This window comes from Stegastes partitus, unplaced genomic scaffold (genome assembly GCF_000690725.1).
Source record: "Stegastes partitus isolate 25-593 unplaced genomic scaffold, Stegastes_partitus-1.0.2 Scaffold323, whole genome shotgun sequence".
Lineage (NCBI taxonomy): Eukaryota > Metazoa > Chordata > Actinopteri > Pomacentridae > Stegastes > Stegastes partitus.
The window spans coordinates 305,891-331,923 of NW_007578054.1; the positions used below are offsets into that span (position 1 = coordinate 305,891).

Genomic DNA, 26,033 nt, shown 5'->3' on the forward strand with positions numbered 1-26,033 from the left:
GTTGTTTCATGTGGAGAGGCCTTGTGCTCGAGCAATAAATACTGATTTTTGTTGAGTATATTTGAGTACAGTGTTTTCAAAACTGCACCGTCCTATCTATGTCTAGATGCTTTTTGGATGTCATAAACTTTTTTACTGATGTAATTTCCATGTTAAATATCTGTAGTACTTATTTGATCATATTCACATTATAATGCTTTGAATTTTGTGCGCTTTCTATGCGGTGCTGCACATTTGGAGTCAGCTCTGGCTGCTGTCCGTGGTGCTGATGGTCATCCTGTCAGCAGCACTTCCTCTCCAGGCCTGCAGGGGGCGGAGCTGTGAGCCGCTGCTACGTATAAATACAGGCGGAAGTGAAACACGTGAGCAGCAGCAGGGAAAAAAAAAAACATGGCTGCGGCCGTCAGTGCAGCGCGTCTCTGTCGCCTGGCAGGACGGACCGTGTCCTCTCTGTCAGCCAGACCCAGGCGGGCTGTCAGTCTTCCGGACAGAAGATGCTACATCTCCACATCGACGGGAAACAGTGAGTTGACGCTCCGTGCAGTTAAAGAAATGTTTGCTTCTGTGTGAACGCCTCAGAGGTCAGTGTCCTCACAGCATGGCTGCTAATGACTAGGGTTTGCTATAGTTGTAGCCTTTTACCTTTTTTAAACAAATGTTTATTTTTATTTATTTTTTACTTGTTGCGACAACGAGGTCTGTAAATGGCTTAATAACGAAGGAAGCGTCAATTTATCGTTAAAGCAAAACAAACAAAAAACACGCCAGAGAAGCTTTAGACTCATAGCTATCTGTGTAGTCTAAATTGCGCATGTATCTTTGTGAAAACTGGAGTTAAATAAGGTTCATACTATTAGTGGACACTGCTGGCTGAATGGGGCTTTAAAGCCTTAACTAAATCGCATAGAAACACACTAGGTGGCAGCGTGTCCGATAATGCATGCATATGGCTGCGATGCTCAGATGACTTTGCAGTCACATGACGTGCTGCAGTGATTATGAATTGAAGTGAGAAGTCGCTTTTTGTGCCAACATACAGAAGCTCCTTTCCTTCACACAAGAAAAAAAGTGGGGCCCGTATCCTTTATTTATGACAAACTGTGCTGCATTGCCAGATAATTTACAATAGATTAATGGGGAAGGAATTAGAAGCTTCACAACTTCATCAATACGTGCATCTTCTTCTGCTTATTCAGAGTAAGGTCACAGGCAACAAATTAAGCAGGACATGCCACATGTCTCATTCCTCAGCTCCTCCTGGGGGATCCCAAAGTGTTCCCAGGCCAGATGAGATGTGTAATCCCTTCAGTGAGTTCTGGGTCTATTCCAGAGTCTCCTCCCAGTGCCCAGAAAACCTACAAAGCAAGGCACCCAGGAGGCATCCTAATTAGGAGAAACCACCTCAGCTGGCTCCTTTATATGTGAAGGAGTGACTAGTTCAAGCTCCCTCCGGATGTCTGAGCTCCTCAGTCTCTGTAAGACTGAACCCAGTTGCCCTACAGGGAAAACCAGAAACCGCTTGTGTCTGTGATCTAATTCTTGTAGTCATTACACAGAGCTCATGACCATAGGTGAAGGCTGGAAAGTAGGTCAATGGGTAAATAGAGAGCTTTGCCTTTTATTTTAGCCCTGTCTTCACCGCAATGTTTTAGTACAACGCTCGCATTATTGCTAAAGCTGAGAATCATCAGGTTTTTAGGATTACCTAAAGATAAAAATGTAACATTTCCCCATTAAAATGTTTAAAAACGACTAGACGGTTATATATTTAATTGACATGTGCATTTACATTAACTAAAATTTCCCAACAGCTCTCAAACCCAGAAAATACATATTTTATTCAGTGTAGCAGTGTGTTTCATTTCGGTCCCGTCAATGGTGTTGTGTCCCCGTTAGCTGCTGTAATGGAGAAAACACAGCAAACACCAAATTATAGTCACAGAATGCAGAAAGGAAGAAGTAGGCGAACTCACTAGCTCCTCTGTTGTGGTGTTGCTCGCTCATAATGGATCATAGATGTTTTAGTAGGATTGTTTTGAACATTGATAAGGGAGCCAAGTAGGATATGGCTATAAGCCTGCCATTGGTGGTTCATTTCAGGCGCCTTTGTCCTTCTTTTTTGCTATCTGCATGTTACCATTTTCTTTGCAACTGAAAACAACAAAAACTGCTCTTTGCAGCAGCTTACTACACTGAAAATGTTAGAGCAGGAGTGTCCAATCCTGGTCCTCGAGGGCCACAGTCCTGCATGTTTTAGATGTTTCCCTCTTCCAACACACCTGATTCAAATGATCAGCTCATCATCAAGCTCTGCAGAAGCCTGATAACGATCCTGATTATTTGAATCAGGTGTGTTGGAAGAGGGAAACATCTAAAACATGCAGGACTTGGCCCTCGAGGACCAGGATTAGACACCCCTGTGTTTCAGTATTACAGAGGATTTGGATCTTGCAGTATTTTTTATTTTTTGCAGTTACTAATCCATTTTAATCATAGTGCTGACCTCCTAGCAAATGTTCCCCTACAACAATTTTGAGTAAACACTGAAGCGACATCCTTTGCTTAGGCCCACCTGCAACAATGGTTGTTGGTTGGAAAAAAATAACTGTACAAACTTTTCTTCCACCATTCTGATTAACACCGGTTTATTTGGTTTTATGAGAGATTTGATGTGCTCCAAGTCCAGCCTATAAATAATGAATGTTAACACAAACTCCAGTTAGGATTTAATTACTAGATATCCAACTGAAAAGTCATCTGTTGTTTTTCTCTGCAGATCTGCAGTTTAGACTTGATGAGCGAACAGCCCACAGCAGTCTGGACCTCTTCAAGAAAGACACAGGCGTCATCTACCGCATTCTGGGCCTGGACCCAAGCCACGTGCAAGACAACCCAGAGCGCTTCCGAGACTGGGCTGTTGTGTTTGGCGACGGGAAGATCACCAGCGGACGACACTACTGGGAGGTGACAGTGAAAAAGTCTCAAGAATTTCGTCTCGGCGTGGCTGAGGCGCAGATGTCCAGAGAAGATTGCGTGGGCACCAACAGCTCCTCCTGGGTGTTTGGCTATGCTCAGCGGAAGTGGTTTGTCATGACCAGCAATAAAATAGTTCCCGTGACGCTGGTGGGCAAGCCGGACCGTTTAGGGATCCTGCTTGACTATGAAGCAGGCCTCCTGGCGCTGGTGGACGTCGAGAAGCCCAGGATCATTCACACCCTCAGGGCTCAGTTCAAGGTTCCTCTTTGCCCTGCGTTTGGACTTTGGGACGGGGAGCTGCTCACACACTCTGGTCTGGAGGTGCCTGAAGGCCTGAAGTGAAGCGGGATCAGCCATGAAGTGATGATTGCGTTGGCCGTAAAGGGCATCACTCTGGGTTTGGTGCAGTGGCATCACAACAGTATCTGTAATAACTGTGCAGGACAGAAAGCAATGTCTTCCTAGGGAATCATTTAAAGCTTAATTACAGGTGATGGTTAATTTTCTGTTGCCCACCTAATCATCATGTCTCTTAACAACACAAGTTCACACGTTGTGTTCTGTCTGTCATCAAGCCTCAGGCAATCGTATCACAGATGCTGTTTTTGAGCATATCATGTATTACCTCTCAGACTAATGGATGTGAAAAGGATGTGTGGTTGGTTTTGAGAGCTGCCAGGTTTTTTTTTGTTTTTTTTTGTTTTTTTTACACTGAATGTTCTGGCATTAACCATCGTTATCAAGCTTAAATCATTAAAAAAAAAAAAAGTCAATCTCATGTTCATACTTTATATTGTTTAATAAAATACCTTCACTGAAACTGCTTTTACAATTCTTTCATTTACAGCTGCATGATGTTTACAGTGACTAAAGCCTTGTGAAGAGATAAGTAATTTCACTGCCAGTTAAATGAAATAAAGCATAATGAAAAATACATCAATTACGATGACTAAACTTTAGAACATTACATTTTTTTAACACAATGACGTTGCACATATATCACAATACAGTCATCTTAGTAGGCTGCATATTAACAAGCATTTCTCATTTGAGAAAGTGTAACTTTAAACACATCTGTGTTGAGTTTGTAACACTTCTTTGCATACCTTGTAACTGAAGTTTTGTTTATACCCAAATCTGTATTGTTCCAAGCATGTGACAGATGTATTATTTTTTTTTGACACACAACCAATAAAAGAGGAAGAGGAAGTCTTTCAAAATAAAACCAAGTCAAGTTGCAGTTTCCATCCATGTCTTTCCAGGCTCTCATAATACATGTAGTGTATCTATTCACTCGGGGAAACAAAGAACAGAGAAAGTCCTACTGTGTGCTCACATAATTGGCCCAAAAGGCTTATTCTGATAGGACATAAAGTCGAAGTGATGACAGCAGACAATGCTTCAAATACAGATGTTGCTGCAAAGAAGCAACAAATTAAAAGAAGTAGCTGTTGCACACATGTCTTCAGCCTGGCAGCCTGGAAGATCAACACAATCAGCACAGGTAGCCAACCAAGATGAGTGTCACCAATGCAGTATCAGGCCCAATTTGAAATATGTTCACATCCTCCCCTTCTGTTCCTGAGTTACAGGGCAGAATGAAAGCCAGAAAAGTGTTTTTGCAGAATATTGTGATGATCTTTGACTTTTTGGATATAAAATGTCCTCCTATTAAGACATTTATGTGAAGTATTTTCATAATTATTGTATGAATTCTTAAACTACAGCCAAAAATGCATTTTTGTAAGGTCACAGTGAATTTTGACTTGTGATCAGTTCATCCTTGAGGTAAATCTGAATAAAATTCCCTCCAGGTATTCCTTAAATATCGAGTTCACAAGTATGGGATGGACAGACATGTGGACAGATGGACAAACCAAAAACATAATGCCTCTGGTCATGGCTGTTGATGATGCTGGGGCATTAAAACCCACATTTGCATAGTGCATCGGCAGTGAATAAACTGGAGCCTCAATTAACAGGTCTACTGGGACAAGATGTTACTGTGGTTTTGAAAAACCTAAAAAATACCTGGTAAAACCTTAATACTGTAACGGTTGCTGGTAAATAACAGCTGAGATGATGATAAATCAAGACACAACTGAATATAAATGTGCAATGGTGCATGTGTACAGGAATCTGAAAAAACAGGTTTTTCATGTTCCACATGAAGCCCATACCCTGAATATGATCAAAATTAAATACCAATGTGCATGTAAAAGCATGAATGTAACAGTACTTTCAGTGTTAAAGACACAAATGCAGCTAAATCACCACCCGTCTAAGGAGAATAATTCATAACGTAGCTTTGGGAATATGTATAGTTAATCCACAGGAAGCATAGCCCCTCTCTAATGAAATAACATACTAATTAAGCAGAATATACAACATTTCAACATGATAAAAATAAATAAGCACAATATATTATATATTTACATCTCAGTAGCTCTTATCAGTAGCATTTATCTGAGCACAAATGCAGTTCATTCATAATTCAATGCAAACCAAATCATGGTATACATTATTATAATTTTCCTCTACACAAGCAACACGCTGCTTGTTAATATTAGTGCTTCATTAATACATTATTGACCAAACCTTCGGTCCACAGAAAGGCATTGTTTTTCAGCAGTTTAAAGTATGATGCTCACACAAATATAGAACATTTTTGACCATACCATATAAGATCAATTCATTCATTCATCACGTCTCTCAATCACCCTGTGTCCTTTCATTCCTCTCAGGTGCGTAATAAAATACTCATTTGCATTACAAACCCTCATGATCCCCTGTGGTTTAAACAATGCTCTTCATTGTATCCACTGTGTCTTTCTGCTCCTCTGTGTTGCTTGGTGAGTTGCTGTCAGTGCACACTCGCTGGTACTTTTGTAGGATTGAAACGATGACATCATGGCCAAACTGCATGGCGTCATCCAGGGGTGTGTTTCCCCATCTGATAGATAACAGCGTGAGATGGAGATGGATGGATTGTCATGGTTAGTATTATGGAGATGGATTTATTCCACTACTGCCAAACTATTAACACATGAATGAGTTCATGTTTAAATCCCTACCTGTCTTTCATGTGGGGGTTTACTTTACATATTTCAGTGAGAAAGACCACAGCTTCCAGCTGACCTGAAGAAAAAATGTGAGAAAATCCATTGTCAAAGCATAACAGAAAACGGAACGTTGTGATGTAAATGTGATATTTCATTCAGTGCTTTAATGCCAAAGCTGAGATTGTTGAGGAATGAATGAACTGATAATGAAGTGACACCTTCTGCGGCAGCAATGTGCAGCGCTGTGCGAGAGTCGTAGTCTGTCTGCTCCATGTCCACAGCTGAAAGGGCAAACCTGGAGGGGCAAAGACGACATCATACATGGAAAAATTACTGTAACTTGACCTGTCAGAAACTGCATGGAGTCGATTATTCTGACAATTGTAAGTGAATAACTATTAAATGACATTGAACATGTTTTGAAAGGCACTGAATGAACTCTTAGTTGAAATAGTTAATTTGATTATTTACTCTCTTGCAGAGAAGATTTGGACCATCACATGACTGTCTGTTGAAACACTAGACTGTTAGCTTAGCATAGCATAAAGACAACATTTATAACCATTGGCTGGAAACCAAGAACACAGTTAGGCTGGCTCTGCATACCAGCATCTCTTTATGATATTTGCTATACTTTGCGTATTTAGTAAAGCATAACAATTTGTGGTTTGTACAAGGGTTTACATGCTGGACTATTTCTTGTCCAGGTGCAGTGACTTCCTAAACACAAGTACCCATTAAACAAACAGGATTAAATGTTACGTAGAAGAAACTTCTGAGAGAGAAATGGTAGCTCTTTTTCCTTCTTGACAGTGTTTATGCTAAGCTAAGCTAACAGGCCACTGTGTAGCTTTATATTTACCATACAGACATTAAAGCACTATCAATCCTCTTATGACACTCTGGGCAAGAAAGCAAATAAGTGTAATTTTAAATTGTACACATCTACAATGAAAACTGAAAGACACTGTTTGTGTTTTGACTTACCTCCTCAGAGCAGAGAGGTCACCACTGTATGATGCAAACATCAGGTTTACCACTGACTTGTTCTAGTGGGTTAAAAGGGAAATATTATAAGAGCAGACAGTTCTAAAACGTTTTACAGAATCATTGTGCCTGTGCTATTCTAAGTCTTCATATTTTAAGTCACCACAGGGAGTCACTATGTTTCTTAATAGCCTGAGGGTATTTCAATATCTCCACTTGTTACACTGAACTTACTGGATCCTCATCTGATCGTCTTCTTGGGTCGTGTTTCTTAGTGAAGTGCCTCAGGTTGTCGTAATTGTGAAAGTTAAAGTGAGAGACAAGTTCCTAGTGAATAAAAAGTTGGAAAATGCATAAGAGACATTAAATAATATCACATCTATCATATTTTTTTCTTAAGAGCACGTCAAAAATGTAAAATACTGAACTTCTTTAATTTAAGTGGACTTGATGCTCGATGCTTACACCTCACTGTATGTGTGTTAGAAATGACCAACAACATACCTGACAAAAGTGAATGCCACGAACACTGTTTCCAAGGCGATCTAATGGCGGGGACCAACACATCATACCCATGACGTTTGGAACCACCAGCAGTACAGCACCTGAAACACCAGATTTAGCAGGCAGGCCCACCTGAATAAGGAGAAACAATGAGACATCTGAGGTCTGGATCCAACATCTCATGACTTTCTACCGCTCCTGCAGTACGGCCAAAAATGCTTTTAAACAGATTAGCATACTGAAAAAAAAGGGACTCACATGGAAGGCAAACTGTCCGGAAAAGTCGTACATGCCGCATGAATGCATGAGACTCAGGGTGTTGCGAACTGCTTCAGCGCTCAGCACGCGATCACCTGTGATTGGACAAATACCGCCGTTGGCCAGTGTGGCAGCCATGACACTTCCTGACTCACAGGTTATCTCTATGGAGCACAACTGGAAGGAAAAAGTTTGACATTTGAGTAGACTTGAACAGTTATGTATGTATGTAAGTATGCATGCATGCATGCATGTATGTATGTATGTATGCATTTATTTATTATTGTCCAACAGTTATTGAGACATCTCAGTCTGAATCAACCTGGTAAACGCTGACATGGAGCCGCTCCGATAGAGCGACGAATAGAAATAATGATTATAACCACTTTAAAGACAGTCGTACCTGAAAGTAAAAGTCCAGGGCTGCAATCATATCTGCATTATCAGGAAAGCACTGCAAGAATTAATATCAGAGTCAGGACAGACTGATGATTTATTAGGAAAACTCGAACAAGTGCTTGAAATGATTGTTATTAAATGAAAAACACACCTTTTTCTCTTTGAGGTAATAACCAATTGCATAATTCCTGTCGCCGGTCTCTCTCTCTGACTGGAAGCTGCATGAACAGTGTAAGTATGAAAAGTGGCATTTCATGCTAACGATGGCCTTGCATTCCTTGAAGCACAATACTCACGTTGCATTGCTAAAGCCCACGTACTCTGTACCAGTCATGCTTTTCAAGAACTCCATCACCTGCAATAACATCATAGTTAGATATTAGTAAGTAGGGACTCAAATGAAAAAGTTTTTTTTTATTTTTTTATAAAAAGAATGAAAATGGAAAACTTTTACTTACATAGTCAAACCTCTCAGCCTTATTTGAACTAGGCTGTAAAAAGAAAGAGAACAAAAATCATTTTCTGATGCCAGTTTTACAGGGTGCTATAAGTCCCTATAGATGGCAGTGTTTAAGTACTTTGACACTGAAGCATAGTTCAGTCTAATTGTGAGGGGGGGCTGTCAATACATGATGTGTACATGTTGTCGTTGAGTGTGTCGGTCCACATGGCGATGTGCTCACTGCTTGGGGGCTGTCTATAGCTCTGATTGAATTTCACGGACCAGGAAAGGATCATTACCAAGTTGTAAAGTTACCAAAAAGGATTCGCAGTCACATTCGTATTTTACGACTACCTAGAAAGGTTAAGTATAACATCAGATGTTCATGTGAGTCGAAGGGAAGACCTGAGGCTAAAACCTCATAGCCAATAAAACATTGGATTTTACATCTTTCCAGGTAGTTTCTTTCTGGTGTGCTCCCTGATATGATAAGTACTTTTTAAGGATGATAAATAAAATTGTGACATTGAAAATCTGTGTGGGCAGCTATTCTAAGCAGCGCATGAATGTTGCAGAAAGTAAAAGGCAACACTTAGCAAATTTTAGCCTTTCATTTTCTTTTCCTAAGGACAAAATGTAAAGCTCCTGACTATATATACACATGAGTCATGTGCAAATACAGTATACAAATGGTGTACACATAAATACACTGCCCCCCTCAACGCACATGTGAGGGTGGCTAACACACCTTCTGCTCTACCGACTGTAATTGGCCAGAAGCACACACACGCCCCTGCTGTCAAGCCCAAACACAAAGTCAATCTCTTGCTGATGAACTTGACCCACATTTGATAAGAGGCCCCATGCATCTCTACAGTCAGCTGTGACATTTCAAAAAAGACTCCACATGACCATATTTGGCTAATATCCACTCTCGCAAGTTTGTTAGAATAAGGGCAAAGCTCACAGAAAACGTTAATGGGAGTCAGTCAGATGATGCTGACCATAGTCCAGGAGCTAAGGAAACACAGTATCCAGCCAATAGATGAGTGATTCAACATGAGATACCCATTGTTGACGTCATGCTTCAAAAGTTAGTTTGCACAGTGATTTTCAGCCCAGATTATGTAAAAATGCTCTTTCCTGGCATTTTCGATGGTGGAAAAACAACAGTAGCAGTTTCATCTTTTAAAAAAACTGCAAAATCTGGCTCCTTACTTGAAGACAGCCCAGTGATACATTTGTGTAACAAATATAAACACTGTCACACGTTTTTACTTTAAATGTTCAAGAAAAAAAAGAGCCACAAGAGATTTGCTTGCACAGCTTACACACAAACTGCAAATAGTGGTAGAGGGGGGATCTTTTCTGGTCACGTATGAGTAACATGACAAATGTTTTGATGACTGTTATGTGTCAAACCTGATGTAAAAGAATGTGATCTCATGTTGCAAATAGTTTGGAGTTTAGTGAAACGGGCCGCTGCGCCTTTTTTTTCTTTTTTTAACTTAACTTCCTGCTTCTGCTAAGGAAGCAAAAGAATAAAAATAAACTGAGCTGTGTAAGTGGAACTTGTTCTACTGGTGGAACAAATAAACAACATCGTTTTTCCTGTCTGGTTTCTGAGTTTTTTCATTGTTTCATTTGAAGACTTCTGAAGAAATAGTAGCTCTTTGAACTGTATTTGAATCTTGGAGAGGCTAGAGCAAAAAACTATACCACCCTGTAATATCTGAAGAGGAAAAACATAAATAATATCTGTGGTTAAAACAGAGAACCTATTTTTGGCCATGGCCGACCACTTTCTGAGAGGCCATTCTTTGTTTTGCACTGATATCCTCAATAATATAATAACAGTCAGCTTTGTAATGTTTTTTGTGTGCAACCACCTAGATTTCTTTAATTCTAAAAAAAAAAAAAAAAGAGAGAGCAATTTTTAGTAATGTTTTCAGAGAGAAGTGTTCTTTAACTTCCCAGAATGTTCTTTAAAAGTAGGATGACGTTCTCTAAAGACCCTAACTGTTCCTTTTTGGATCATTATTTGATATAATAATTATCCTTAAAATGATCTTTTAACATTGGATTAAAACCTATATCTTCATAGGTAATTATAGCCAATGTTGTGAGAACATTCCCTAGTTGAGTATAGTCTAAAATGGAAACAGTACATGTTCTGCAAGGTGGCACAGTTGGTAGCACTGTTGCATCGCAGCAAGAAGGTCGTCGGTCCACGTCCTGGTGAGGACACCCGGGATCTTTCTGCGTGGAGTTTGCATGTTCTCCCCGTGCAGCGTGGGTTCTCTCCGGGTTCTCCGGCTTCCTCCCACACAGTCCAAAAACATGTTGAGGTTAATTGGTGACTCTAAATTGTCCGTGAATGTGAGTGTGCTTGGTTGTCTGTCTCTAAGTGTAGCCCTGTGATAGACTGGTGACCTGTCCAGGGTGTCCCCTGCCTTCGCCCTAAGTCAGCTGGGATAGACTCCAGCCCCCATGACCCCTAGTGAGGATTAAGTGGTGTATAGATAATGGATGGATGGATGTTTCACTACACATCTATCACCATATTATTGCTTCAGTTCTAAAAAGCCTTTAGATTTTACCTTAATTAAAGAACTGATGACGATCGCGCCGGCATTCACCATGGGGTTGTGTGGTTTATCTGCACAAAAAAAATGAGAGCATGTTATCACTGACTTGTCCCTAACCACAAGAGCAATAAGCTGCTGCGATTAGAGGGTATATTTTATCTGTGGGACTTGGATGCAACATCACCAATGAACAGAGCACATGCAGTACAATCCAGTTTGCTTCAGAGCTTAGTATATTACAGAAAATGGCGACACATGTGAGATGACAAAATCATACGCAATCAAGCTAGAAGTGGCCAAGATTAACATTTGCTTAGATCTTATGTTTGCTCTGTTGCTGACAACCAGTACTGTTACAATACAGCTCAAGTTTCTCAATAGCTAGGGGCAGATACGATCTGTACGCAATCTTCAGAGGTGAGAAATATTCCATAAAACATTTTTGCAGTTCACCACATTCTGTAACAATGAATGTTTGAAGATCTTTTTTCCTCTAATGCCATGTGTGAATCTAATCTTTCAAGTAACCTACTCACACAGAGTGTGCAGCTGTTGCCAACTGTCGCTGAGTAGAATAGGAGCAACAGTGTTTGGGTATTTCAGTATTGCATTACCGGTACTGTGTGTTCTTTTGCGGAGAACATGATTGGAGGTGATTACACAAATCACTTGCCTTCCTCATTTAGTGACAGTTTGTTGAACTTGAATCCACTGGGCTCTTTGCCCACAAAATGGTGAACATGCTCACTGCCGAGCTCGTGCACGGCGATGGCATATTCCAGAGGCTTCACACACGACTGCAGACAGAAGGGAACCTTGGTGTCGCCTGCTGAGTGTCTGCATGACATGAGCATGTAATGGAGAAGAACAGAAACACAAGGTGTGGAGCGGTGGAGGGTTAGCATGGCAGTACACACGGTGGAGGTTTAAGGATGAAAAGATGCGATAAAGAAGAGCTATTACTGCACCTTTGTCCATCAATTGTGCACACAGAGACTCCCCAGAGATCAGGGCTGAACTTGGCCAGCTGAGGAATGTAATCAGCTACCTGCATAAAGACATGGAAGACAGTGTTAAATTGCACGAGCTAACACTAAATCAGTGTGTTAATAGGTTACTTACTTGTCCTCCTTCCTGCTGTTGTGCACTGTCATACATCTTATTGATCAGGTGGGTGAACTTTTGGAAGTCAGGGATGATGAACTTTTTCCTGAAAGCCTTAGTCAGTAACATAATGTTGTTGCCCACACACCTAAAAGAAGACAAAGGTTTGACTGAGGAGACCTAAAGCCTTGCATTGTATTTAAAAAACATAACAGCAACAAGTCTTTCCCGAGACATCATCCTGGTTACTCTGAATAATCCTGCGACAAATAATCATCCCCAAAAGACCAACACTTTCATAGAAAGAGCCAAACAACCACATTTCAAAATCAAGACGACAGGAAAACTTGAGGGCAGTGAGTAACTCTGATAATAACGAGCCTGTAATATCGGACATTTTAAATTATCACAGCACGAAAAGCACGGATGTTACTAACAACATTAACAATTTCTCTGTTATATTTCAAGCAGAAGCGCCACTAAGGCATTACTATAACATGAAGGCAGCATGCACAATGTCTGGACTCTGAAACTGAAGCAGATAAATGCATTTCAATAAATTTATTATTTATAGCTGCACAGTGGAAAAGGGTCTGTTATTCAATATAATGGTGATGGTGTACACAAAATGAGATTCCCTTCTCTAAAATAAAAAAAGATGTGTTTTTAGTCATATGGGTGAGATGAACAAACACATCTCAACTTCAAGTCCAAGATAATGTTTAAACTTGAATGGCAAAAGTAAATCTGATAAGAATCTACTAATATTTGTAAAGTCTTCTGCTTTACATGACAAAGTATTTAGAGTGTTTTACTGTTTGCAAGCTCACCAGGCTAGTATAGCTAATTTCAGCCCTGTCAGTAAACTAACAGTTCAATTAACTAGCTTATACTGAGTTTTGGTTCTACTTGTATGGCTTAATATTTTCAGAATTACTGAGAACAGCAGGTTCTGTGGTACAAGCCTGCCATCACTAAGAATGATTCTGATTGACAATTTACATTTCATTAAAATGGTCAACCTTAATGTGCTTTTATAATATTTTCACCACATTGGATTCAATGGGACCTGCTTCAGGCCAATGAACACCCAGCTAAAGGGGTAAACAACCCTGCCTTTATCAGCACATATTATAGATTTTTATTGCTGTAAGTGTTCAGCAGTGCCGCATGCTATCAAGGAAAAGTATGCGCATTCTCTCACAGCTGGTCTGCACTAAAATATCTGGCCCAGAGTCCTCCCTGATCCAAGGAGATGCTAGCGTGAGGTTTTAGGACACCAGGAAAAGAGAGTGGGGAGAGCTTGTATTATTCATATGGGTCATTTCCTAAAAAAAAAAAAAAAAAAAAATAGAAGATAGCACTCTCTATTTCTAGTGGCGTATTTATAGCGTGCTCTTGAGTGTTCTTTAGGAATGGATAACCTCACAAATTTAAGAAAACAAGCAAAGAAAGTCGGATATGGCCAATTAGGTTTGGCTGAGATAGCTAGACTGTGTAACCCAGCACTGTTCCAGGCCAATGGATGAGTCTGAGTGAATTACACTTATCAGTTAGGAAATGATACTACTTGGTCAGTAGTCTTTATGGCACTTACAGATCTGTTGAGCCTACTAATGTAATTGCCAAAGTCTGGAGCTCAACCAGAATTATGACCTTTCATTAACAGCTCCAGAGACCCTTGTGTCTTCCTGCAACCGCTACGCCTTTGGCTGGCATGCATGTATGTGAACTTGGTTAGGAGCAGCTGTCAGCCATAAAACGCCTGTGCCTGTCAGTCTCTAAGACTCAAATAGCACTGACCACAGATTACCTTCTTTACGTAACAAGAAAGCATGAAGCAAACCCAACTTTATACTTTTGCACAATTTAATACTTCTGTGCTTTTATGAACGTCTACTTGAAACAACTTTTGAATAAACAACATATTTTACTGGTTATGCAGCACTGAAAGAATTGTTTATGGAAACATATGCAATGCCTACTTTTCACGTGCAGGGAAAAGTTAAATGTTGCCCTTTGTGTAGCTGTGTGCATAACTATGTCTCCATAAATAAACAAAGCTTTTCTCACCTTCTGAAGAGCTTCTTGTCCATCATGACCGGCCCAGGAGAATCACGTGTGGATTGTCGCATCTGACGGACACAGTCACGGAGTCGAGGGTCAGATGTCAACAATCCTGTTTTTCTTAAAGCCTGGAGAGTGGGGAATGTGTTTGAGCAAATTAATACACAAGGGAGGAAAGGAGGGTGACATAAATGATCATTTAGATACCTGGAGTCTTGTTTATGTAATAAATATCAAACGTGTAGATGGAACACATTGTTATGGGACTTTTAAAGCCTCAGGTGTGCCCACATGGGACCAAGGAGGAAATACAGGCATAGAGCAGATCACTGGAATCCCTCTTGTAGGTCACACTAAGACAGTCACCGTATAACCCACGTGTGTCTATTTTGGGGACTCCATGTGCATGACTGTCCTGACCAGAGAGGCTCCCGTGCTTTTTTGACTCATCTCATCTGATAACTGATTCAGTGAGCAAACAGACCAAACACATGGCTGCACACTTGCTTTTACTGTTATTGAATGCCTGTGAGTGATTCTCAGCTGCAGGGCAGGGGATGTTAAAGTTAGGCTTGTGCGCATAGTGTTCCTGAGCTTATTTTAGAGTTCTACTGACTGTGTGAGTAGGTTTTTTTTTTTTCCCATTTAGGTGTGCGCAAAGTTCTGCCTTCACAAATGGAATAACAATACAAACAAAATACACTCTCTACATTGTCATTTAGAGCTTTTAGTACTACTTTCATAGACAAAACCATTTTTAATTTTCACTTACAGCACAATCTATCAATTTAACTACAATTTAAGCTTTTTTAGAGAATATAAAATTAGTTTTCCGTGAACATGATCATCTCTGCTCACTTTCAGTATTTACCTAACATGCCTGATATCTTTATCTTAAGCAGGGAAATAATTATATTTTATAAAAGTAAGTTTGACAGTCTGGATAGTCTCATAATTGAAAGAGAAATTTCCCTTATCCCAACTCTGGCTGTCAGAATTAGTTACTTTTCAAACAAAAAATATTCTTGAACGTTGACTATAAGTCTGTTGGAATAAATGTTTTGTTTTTAGTAATTTCATGTAAGTATACTGACTAACTCTGACCACCAATCTCCTGCCTGGGTCATCTCGACAAACACATCCAGTCAACTGTGGTGTAACAACACGCCACCTGTGTTGACACACGTCTCTTCTCCTAAATGCTTGCTTTGTTTCAAAATGACTGAGTTGCCATAGACACCGAGGTCACCAGATGTCAGCCTTTTAAAGTCTGACTGTCTAAAAAGTCCTATCACAGTTAAAAGTTGTTTTTTTTTTTTTTTAAACCTCATAGTGTATGCGCATCAGCGTCTATGTTCATTTTCTGAGCATGTGGGGTGGAGGACATGTGGCACATGTTTACAGAAGCTTGACATCTTTTTAGTCATGTGTCTGTTCGGGCCCACATACAAAGAGGTCTGTACTGTAAGTCTTAAGCACTTAGCCTCTGATTCTTTAATTAAATGCCTTTAAACTTTTGACATTATCCTCAAATCTGCAAATATAATGTCAAAAATGTCATGTATGATTGGAATTAAAGTCCAAAAATAATTAATCCTCAATGTGAGAAATGAATGTTGCTCTCTGATGGTAATTACCTCCGTATCACACCTCCTATATTTAGACCCATTACATAAGAAAGTCCCTAAACACCTTTTAAATTGGACCCTGCAGTCAGCAGGACACACTCTGGATTTCTGTTGCGGGCTGTTGCTCACCAAGGTTAATTCAACTGAAGTCAAGGGTGCTTTTGGGAATCGTGGTTGTGCTGTAGGAGAATGTATTTGTTTATGTACTTGGATCCTTGTTAATATCAGCCACAGCTGTTACGGGTTTGGTGTCAAACAAGTCCTTGGTCCTTGTTTTGACTTTACAGAGGAAGTGTGAATGTATTGTTTACTCACAGAGATGAACTCGGAGAGGGGGATCATCTCTTTGCCATCAGTGATGGTGTAGAAAAGTAGGTCCTCCATACTGGACATCAACCTACTTCTGTCAAAGCAAACAACACACATAATATGTTGTGATGTTTAAAGTTGGACAGGCTCCAATGTATCAAGTCAAAACCATTAGAAGTGTGTCAAGGTTTATGTCAACAACAGAGCCAGCAGTGGAAAATAATGGTGAGCAGGCAGCTATTGGCCTAGATCTTCAAATACACTTAGTCTATGAGAGAAGCCATAACTGCATGTGTCTATAATATAATTAGACACAGTTTTATGTATATCATGTGATATAGTTGTTCAGGTCCTGCAAACAACAAATCTGTAGCTTGTATTTTAAATTTGATTTACCGATACTGTCAATTTTAATGATAGTGAAACTTTTTACAAAAAGGGGCAGAAAAATACAAAAGTAGAATGGCAGAATGTAATTTTCAATTGCCAACTTTTAGTAATTTGTAACTCAAATTGTATGCATCTACATGTAAATCAATTGCTCTGTCAACAATATAATTTAAAACACTTCATTTTTTTGTTGTTTTTTTTTAAATGAAATTTGCTTGTTTATCAACTCGCTTAATCTATATGCCAATATGAATGAGCTGATTATTGCCCAAAGTGCCCAAAGCTTTGACACTACCAATAAAGAGTCTTGTCCTGTGCATTGGCCTGAAAGTGGATGGAGGCATCATATCACACATGGACATTCTTCTGTGTGTGCACGTGTGCAGAGATGATCTCTTTAGATCAGAGAACTTCACATCAACACACTTCTAAACTACTAAAAACTAAAATGTTTACATTCATATGCATTGAAGCAATTAACAGAGAATAATGAAAGGACATTTATTCATTAAGGCCTCAAATCTTAAAGTAATTTGGCAGCAATTAAATAATGAGGTCTATTGAAAATGCGTTCACCGTAATAAGTAATTGCATATTTTTTAAATTATATTATTTATTATAGTATATTAGCAGCTTTTAAAGAAGTAGATAAAGACAACAGGGCTGCAACTAACAATTATTTTTATTATGAAATAATCTGAAGATTTTTTTTGATTAATTAATTATAATTTTATCAACAAATGAAAGAAAATAGTTAAAATGGTCATTAGAATTTTCTTAAGGTGGCATCTTTAACAGCCTTGTTTTGTCTGATAGCAGTTCATATTAATATTAAAAAGATAAACAGCTACAGTCGTGTGACACAGAAAAGGACAAAACCTTCTCTTTGGGAAGTTAGTAACAGTAAATATGTGAGATTTTTGCTTCATTTCATATTGATAGACTATTCTGGTTTCCATATATTTTTTTAAATGTTTTGTGGTAATGCCCGTCCTTTACATTACTAGCCCAGAACAGAAAACAGTTAGCTTAGCATAAACACTGGGCTAAATGGGAACCAGTTAGCATTTCTTTTCCTAAAGCTAAACAAACAAAACAGCATATTAGCATCACTACAACTTACTAATTAAACACTTTATTACCTTCACAAACAACAACAACACCAATAAAACTTGCCTAGAAAAGGAACATTTGTGGTTTTATAAGCAGCAGTTGTTGGACTGTTTCTTGGTGCACTAATTTTATAGATGGGTGTCATTAATCTGAGGTTGCCAGGCAACCAGTTGGAAATGACTACACCAACCAAGAAATTGTCGCCCAGGAAACTCTACTAGACCCCATAAAAACGACCACACAACATGTTTTTATTTATTATTGTTACAAATTGATAATATTATTATCACTACTGCTATTTAAATGATAGACAGGACCAGGCTACTTTCCCACGTGTTCCAGTAGTTATACTAAGCTATGGTAAGCTAGCTTCAACTGTCTTCTAACTGGAGTTTTTATTGTTTATTAATTCATGTCAATCATCTCAGTGTACTTCACAAAACTTGTCCTGTAAGTTTAACTCTAAATACTGCTTTAGAAGTAGACATTTTACTTCATAACTGGTTAGCTGTTAGTAGTAGCTTGAATTATGGCAACAAGACAGTTAGGAAGCTAAAGCTAGCCAAAGCAGACAGCTTTAGCTCTCTGTATATTCTGGGAGTACTGTTGGACAACTATGAATGAAAATATTGGATAATATGTTGGATTAAAACTGGTGGTAGCCTGCTGTGACCTACTTGGAGTGTCCTTGGTCCTCATCAGGGTTCTGCTGCTGATGAAAGGCTCTGTGGGTGTGGGGTGATGCTGCAGCCCAGCAGGGGAGAGAAACAGGTTGCTGAGTCCTGGACAAAACAATGCTGTCAGCTCCCAGTCTGGCGGAGATCCCTGCATTTTTAAATAGCTGCAGGATTCCCGGGTTAGCTGTCCTCAGACTTTTCAGGCAATGCATTGTGATAAGTAGGGCTCAATCTTTAATTATTCAGAGGAGTTTATTTTTTCCCCGGTAGCTGGTCCTGAGAGATACTTGTGACCAGAGCCCCTTGGTCCTCGGAGCTTTAATAGCAGCTGCTGTCTTCAGACTAGATCAAGTACAGGCTGTTGCTTGGGGGCGGTGCTGTGACACAGGCAGCAGGTGGGTTCAATAACCAGCAGCTACTGACATGAAGTTGGTGTTTGGTTTAGCTTACCAGGTATGACTACCGCTGCTATTTGGACTGATTAAGAAAAAAAGGGGAGTAATCACTTTCATACTTCAGCCATGGTCCTACTTAGCTTTTTCTCATTCAATGATCTTCCAAAAAATGTGATTCAGAACTAGCAATGCATTCCAACTAGAAAGGAAAAATGAACATGGCAACACAGAAGGCCAAATTTGAGCGTTATCTCAGATTAAATAAATAAACCTATGAAAAGTTAATAAACAAACCTTATCTTTTACTGTCAGAGCTGAACCATTTAACTTAAACTGGCCTTGAACCAGTGGACGTATGCCAGGACAATGTTTTATGTAACCGTTACTGCAGAAATTAAATAACTGAAAGCCCAGAATTACAATTGTGACAGGTAACTTTGTTCACTTTCATATGTGTTACCTATATTTAATCAATAATGTAATAATTAATATTAATGTAATTTATTTTTTTCTGAAACTTTTTATACTGTTTAAATAATGGACATTACTACTTTTTTCTCTGGCAGACCCACAAAAATGACATTTTTATTATTATTCTGCTGTTTTTTTTATTAATACTGGTATTAATGATAATGACAGTGATGATAATAACATTAATCAGAACAACCACAACAACAACAACAATAATAATAAGAGTTTTGTTTGTTTGTTTTTTTGTTTTTTTTTACTGTATTCTGTAATTCTCTGAGAAAGAATATTTATTTCATGACCTGTATCTCAACTACCTGTGCCCCATTGTGATAGCCATTTTGCTAAGTCAGCTGTCAGCATGACAACAGGAATGATTTTAAATCTGTCAGTAGTTGGACTTAATCTGTCGTTAAAATTACATTCAAACATGGACTGGTGTGAAAGATCAAATGCATGTTCTTGTCTTGTAAATAATGAATATCACTGAGTTCTCAAGTTGTCATGAGAGAATCGTGTCTTCTGCTGTGAGATGGTGACACCCCATGGTGAGTTTCTCACACTGATGCACTGAAATTTTACTGTGTTGTCCTCTAGGTGGCGTACTCACTCCAGGACGCTCTACTCAGGTCAGTCTCTGTTCTCCAACTCTGTTGTTTTGTTGAGGACACATCACAGTCTTGTGTCTGAGATCCTTCCTCTCAAGAGAGTCTCTTGGCACGTTTTCTGGGGCTTCAAACACTTTATTGTATGTTGTTGTTTCTCTCTCTTTTTTTTTTTTTTTAAAATTTGAGGCCCGGCTTCCTGTCTTTGATGTCAGCTGTTTTGTGAGATGCTCGTTGAGGAGCCTAACAATACCTTCTACACTTTAGTAGGGCAAAGTCTTAGTCTTACTAATTCTAGAAAATCTGTTAGAAATTTGAATCTCTGCCGTTGACCCATATCAGTTTTTATCTGTTTTGTGTCTCAGTGAGTTCTTATGAAGTTAGTTTAAATCATTCAGGAGGGGAAGGACTGTGGTGATTACCCACCACACCCATGTTCAATCTAGACATGCAGCCTTCCTCATTCTTGCAGACTGTGCAGTATCACTTTCCAAGCAGACTGTAGAAGGTGACATGATATTATCTCCATTACCAAATAAACGAGGCCTCACTAGCTCCTGGTTGTCTCTTCTGCAACCCTCGGCATGTGACTTCTCCAAAGGGGTGCATGCTAACCCATGGCCTCTCTGCGCTACCTCTGCCGGTTGTAGCTTCTCTGTTTTCAGGAGAAAATGTTTTCCATTCCTGGGCCAATGAATGCCACCTTTGTCCCTTCATCCTCCATCTTGTGTGAGAAAGCCCCCCTCACTGCACTCACGAAGCCTGCACAAACTTAACCTCTTCCCCCCTCCACCTCACACAGGAAAAGAAACATACCGGGTCTGGTGCTTTGATTCAGGCTCAGTAATCTGGAGGTTTGGATAAAGCCCTGGCTTAGAGGCCACTTTGGACAGCCAGTTTTAGGGATTTTAGGAAGTAAAAGGAGTAATAGCTGCTGAAATGTGATTGGAGCAGTTGTTTGGATTATTCAGATAAAAATTCTACGCTGGAACCATAAAACATATGTAAGTTGGAAGCAGGCATCGAAAAACTGGCCAAAGGAGCAGGCTATGACTATTTATTCAAAGTAAATTTAGAACAGATAGTTTATACAAGAAAATGTGTGGTCATGAACAAGGTAAGAGCTGTCTATTAGTTCTGAAGCAGTTTAAAACACTCAAAAGCATTACTTATCTTCATTATCAGCCTGTCCTGGCCACATTACACCAATTACACTGCCATTTTTATAGGACTGATACATGCTTATTTTTCCAAATCACCCAAAGCCCATCTAGGCCTTGAAGCATAATTCTTCTCAAGCTACCACACACCACTAATGTTTGAAAATTACCTCAGAGACAAAGTACATAAAACATCTTAATTTAATCAATTTGCAGTTTCAATTAAGCCCAAAGCCTGCTGCACTGACTACATGGTAATATTTTGATGTTAAGTAGAAGCGTGAAATAGGAACAGTTCATGCAATGAAACAAAGCTCCTTATTAGAGACTACTGAATGCTTGTAGAGATTTAATGCATCGTTTATTGCATCTCTTAAATGAAAGGATAAGGGCTATTATCCCTGTGCCACCCAGGGTGGAAGGAATTTCATCTTTTCTCGAAACTGAGTCTTACTCACACAGTTATGCACACAAAGGGGTGCTCCCATCCATTTCACTTATTACACTGATTGGTATTCATTACAACAGAGCATAACCATATCTATCTATGTACCTCTGCATCTATCGACAGACAGAATAGTAGTTCCCAAAGTGGCTGCCATGGCATCCTGGGATGAAATAGCCTGTTTATGGTGTATATTTTTAAAAAATGTTTCACCGCATGAGAAAAAACAAAGAACTGTTTGCGAAGCCCTGTGAAATGAAAGGTTCAGATTTTGGAAGTCTTTTGCTGGGTTTGCACAAAAAAAGGATTCATTTAGAAACCCAGAGTGTTCATGGTTTAATTCATGTTGCACCAAACTTTTTAAGTAGTTTCAAATTAAGAAAGATTCCATTCAAACATCTCTTTAACGCCCCAATTTAAAATGTGATCCAGTATTAACTTTAAATTTACACTTGAAGAGGTTTACTTTTTCAAATGGCTGCCTTTTTGAAATGGATTAAGTAAAATAATCAGTGTCCTCAAAGAAAGTTAATGGACATGCTAACCCAACTGAGTTTAATTATGCTACTGATGAAGATTTCATGCCACTTAATGTTTACAGAGGCTGGATGGGGACTCGTTCGGCCCTCACAGCTTTCCTCGTCTTGTACACTGACTAGGCGCCAAAAACATGCAAATTCATTTTAAAATCATTAATCAGTTTATTTTAATGTTGATAAGCAGGTGTTTCCATATAGATTCAACTACAGTATTTATTTTCAGTTTACTTCAATGAATGTGGATTCAGTAAACATAGATTATGCAGTGGAGCTCTGCTTAACACTAAATCTTTATTTACTCATTTTAAACCTATTTTTGCAAAACTCTTACTGGAGCTAATCTCAGATTAGACTAATCTTTGTTAGTACAACCCAACCTAAAAGTCTTAATGTCATTCTGTGTCCATGTAGCTGACACAGTATTTGTCACTGGAATCATTCCTTCTGTCTACTGGTCCTGAAGTGATCCCTTTCTAAAGTGACACGTGGGACAAAACCAACAGCCTTTGATCAGTGCTAAAAAATGCAAGCTTATGTTCAGAAGAGGCTTGATCAAATTTAACCAAATCAAGTGATTATATTCCAAATTTACTGGCCTTTTAGTAGGAAATTTTCTTTTTGTGTTTCTCTGGAGTGTGTTTCCTGACTGAGCTGCAGACTAGGAACAGAAGTACAAAGAAGGAACATTTAACTACATCAGCCTTTTATTAGCTTCACTTAACATTTTCACACAGAGCAAGAATATATTTTATCCTCTACCATGGACACCATTGTTACACTAAGAAAGATTACTGCAGAGCAGGGCAGGAGAATGGTACAATGACCAAAATGCTCTTTTAACATACACCATGGACATGTGAGTGAACGTAAATCTGCAGCCATGATAACATCCATCCATCCATCCATCCATCCATCCATCCATTATCTATACACCCATTATCTATACACTAGGGTGGCAGGGGGGCTGGAGCCTATCCCAGCTGACTTAGGGTGAAGGCAGGAGACACCCTGGACAGGTCGCCAGTCTATCACAGGGCTACACTTAGAGACAGACAACCAAGCATGCTCACATTCACACCTCTGGAGAACCTGGAAAGAACCCATGCTGTTAGGGGGGGGAACATGCAAACTCCACACAGAAAGATCCCGGGTGTCCCCACCGGGACACAAACCAGCAACCTTCTTGCTGCGAGGCAATGGTGCTAACCACGGAATCACATTGCAGCCCTCCATGACGACATATATAACAATATGACGTATTTTTAAAAATTGGTGAAGTTAATTCATTGTTTGTCTTTGGTTTGATATTTATCTTCATTCCATATAGCAACATAGTTATCTGTACATTTAAGAAGTAATATGACATGCTGTTGCTCTCTGTGTGAAATGTGGCACAGCCTCTGAGGATATTCATGGTCTCCAAAAAATAAGTCCTACCTCTTAAACTACTGATTGAATTCCTGACTCCACTTTTCTCCACTACCCCACAGCAGCTGGTGGAGTTTTTGCAGGCTACAGCCCTGCCTGTCACTCTCTCATGCACTGTAGCTTTAGTGCTAATAGCCTGATGCTTAACTTTAGTATGTTAATTGTACGTCATGTGTATGCCTACAGTAGCTCCTTTATTGAGTACATCTGCAAACCCCAATGCCCATGCCTCAACATCCAAAAATTGGCACATGAGAATTTTAATGATCAGCCACACAGAAACTGACGAAAGTAAAGCCAGGTCTAAGGCTGACAATTTGACTGTGAGATGTACCAAAAAAGGTCTCTTTACAGTGAATAAGCCCTGTGGTGTAGCCAATAACATGACCACTCAAACCTCATGCAAAACTATATTTATTCTCGAATAGATTTTTTTAATTTTTTAAAAATTTTTTCATTGAACAAGCAATTTTGTTTTAAAATGTGTATTGAGCAATACAGACTCATGGGGCTACCAGCATGACTACTAAGTCTTGTTTCATTATAAATAGATGCACTGTTTCAATATTTGTTGCATTTTTTTTCTATCAGAATTTGTCTTCATTTCTCAGTCACCTTTTTCTCTTCTTTTTTTATGGGGAATTTGTCACAGGAACAATGCACTTTGACTGTCTTGTAGCCTCTAGAGTTGTATCTGTCCCTCCCTTTTGATTAATTGCAACTGCAACATCTACATCAGTCAATTTTTATGAGAGATGGGACACATTGTGAAACAGTCATTCATCTCACTGGCCTGTTCGTACTCTCCTCTCCCCCAGGTGGGTGCTTACTGCCCTCCCATCACCACTTTGTGTGCACACAGCGGGCCACAGCCACCCCTCTGCTACGGTCACTGTGCCGAAACCTAGACACCCTCTAGACCCCTGGAGCCTCGGCTGCACCCGTACAGTCGTGAAGGATCTGCCCCCTCATCACCACCCTCCTTCCGTCACTGCCATCTCTTCCCCTTCCCCTACCACTCAAACCAGCCCTCCTCCCCCGCACCCCCCTTTTTCATCCTCCCGAGCTTCCACACCCTTCCTCACCCACCAACCCCCATCCTCACCATGCAGCTATCCCACTGCCCTGCCATCTCGCAGCATTCCGCGGGCCGTGCACACAGAGGCCTATTGTGTGTGCCGGGAGACGGCAGAAGGCTGTATACAGTCAGAGCAGCAGAGAAAGAGGATGTGTAGAGCTGAGCTGGACACAGTATTCCTGCTGTACATTGATACTGATCTGTAGCTGAAGTTGCACTGGCATTCAGATACATCACTGTAACATCGTTTTAAAGAGTGCTGCAGCACTACTGTACTGATGAATGCCAAATGATTGCTCCACAGCTCTCCGATGTGCTCGTGTTTGGTGGTTATACATTCTCAGCACTTCTCGGGTGCTATAAACGGTGGCAGTCATTTCTTTGGCATCTCTACATTATCGGTGTCGCTTCATCTGGCATGGCATAATCAGTTGATCTTTGTAGTCTCACCTTTTCATCATCACACTTGTATTTCAAGATGAGTCAGTTTTGTCGTCGTTTCACAGGACTGAAGACTGTTTCCAAATTGATGTACGAGTGTTAACAGCTGTGATATAACAGGCTGTCAGTCATTCTCCCAGTTAAAGCCCCTTCTAATTGAGCTGCACCTTCATCTTTCTTTACATGACACACCAACAATGACTTGACCTGACATAGCAAAGCAGACAGAGTATTAGTTCAGAATGGCACTGTGGACTTGTGCGTGTGTTTAAAGATGCTGATTATTGATTCAGCTGGGAATCTGGCTGTTTAAATTCCTGAAATGTTTTTGTTGCTGGACTCATCAGCATAATCGCTGGTTGTGTCTTGTTAAACTTGAAATCACTAAAACTTGAGAATCCTCTTAAACCAGGAGCATCTGCACTCACCAAACTATAACAAACAGACTGTATAGTCACATTAGAGGAGGATAAATTCAAGCACAAAAGAAGAGATGTTAATGGCTTTCAGCAAAGCAATTGAAGCTGATGTTGGATTAGCTTTCAGAACTTGTGCTTTGAATGTAATTCCAGTATACCAACCCACTCATAGACCTGGTAGAGGCAAGATGTCGGTTTCAAATCTTTCTTTCCTGTATGTGGAATGAGGGGAGCTCTCTGGAGGGTCATGACCCTGGAATTACTGTGCCTCTCCTCATGACAAAGACCCCCTTTCAAGCCCACTCACCTGGGCCTATCTACCGGAGAGGTACATGATAAAGATCACACAGACGTTTCATCACCCTTCTGGCTCAGCTTCACAATAGATAATTCTGGCATATATGTGCTGTTTGTCAGGAATGTTGCTATAAAGGTAAATAACCCAGTTAAAGACATACTGGACAATTAAACTACACACAGACAAATGATATGGAGGCATGAACTTAACATTTAATTGCTGATTGTAGAACACTTAGTTCTGTCTTTTATAC

The 26,033-nt window shown here is 39.8% G+C and overlaps 2 protein-coding genes across 3 annotated transcripts; one reads left to right on the forward strand and one right to left on the reverse strand.

Moving 5' to 3' along the window:
- The first annotated feature begins 374 nt into the window (after positions 1–374).
- spryd4 (SPRY domain containing 4) lies at positions 375–3,796 on the forward strand. Its single transcript, XM_008283675.1, has 2 exons — positions 375–523; positions 2,777–3,796. The coding sequence occupies exons 1-2, from the start codon at positions 391–393 to the stop codon at positions 3,316–3,318; spliced, it is 675 nt and encodes a 224-aa protein (XP_008281897.1). The 5' UTR covers positions 375–390; the 3' UTR covers positions 3,319–3,796.
- On the reverse strand, positions 3,757–25,085 carry gls2a (glutaminase 2a (liver, mitochondrial)). 2 transcript variants are annotated; one of them, XM_008283674.1, is made up of 19 exons: positions 25,073–25,085; positions 18,505–18,820; positions 16,331–16,418; positions 14,394–14,515; positions 12,339–12,468; positions 12,185–12,264; positions 11,890–12,053; positions 11,229–11,287; positions 8,645–8,677; positions 8,483–8,541; positions 8,338–8,404; positions 8,191–8,241; positions 7,788–7,964; positions 7,530–7,661; positions 7,260–7,352; positions 7,026–7,087; positions 6,257–6,333; positions 6,051–6,114; positions 3,757–5,929 (listed from the first exon to the last, which is right to left on the reverse strand). In XM_008283674.1, exons 2-19 carry the CDS (start codon positions 18,714–18,716, stop codon positions 5,773–5,775), a joined length of 1,827 nt encoding a protein of 608 aa, XP_008281896.1. In that variant the 5' UTR covers positions 18,717–18,820; positions 25,073–25,085; the 3' UTR covers positions 3,757–5,772. The 2 variants fall into 2 exon arrangements, with proteins under 2 accessions (XP_008281896.1, XP_008281895.1); XM_008283673.1 differs by lacking the exon at positions 25,073–25,085 and having other exon boundaries at positions 18,505–18,830.
- Between the last annotated feature and the right edge of the window lie 948 nt (positions 25,086–26,033).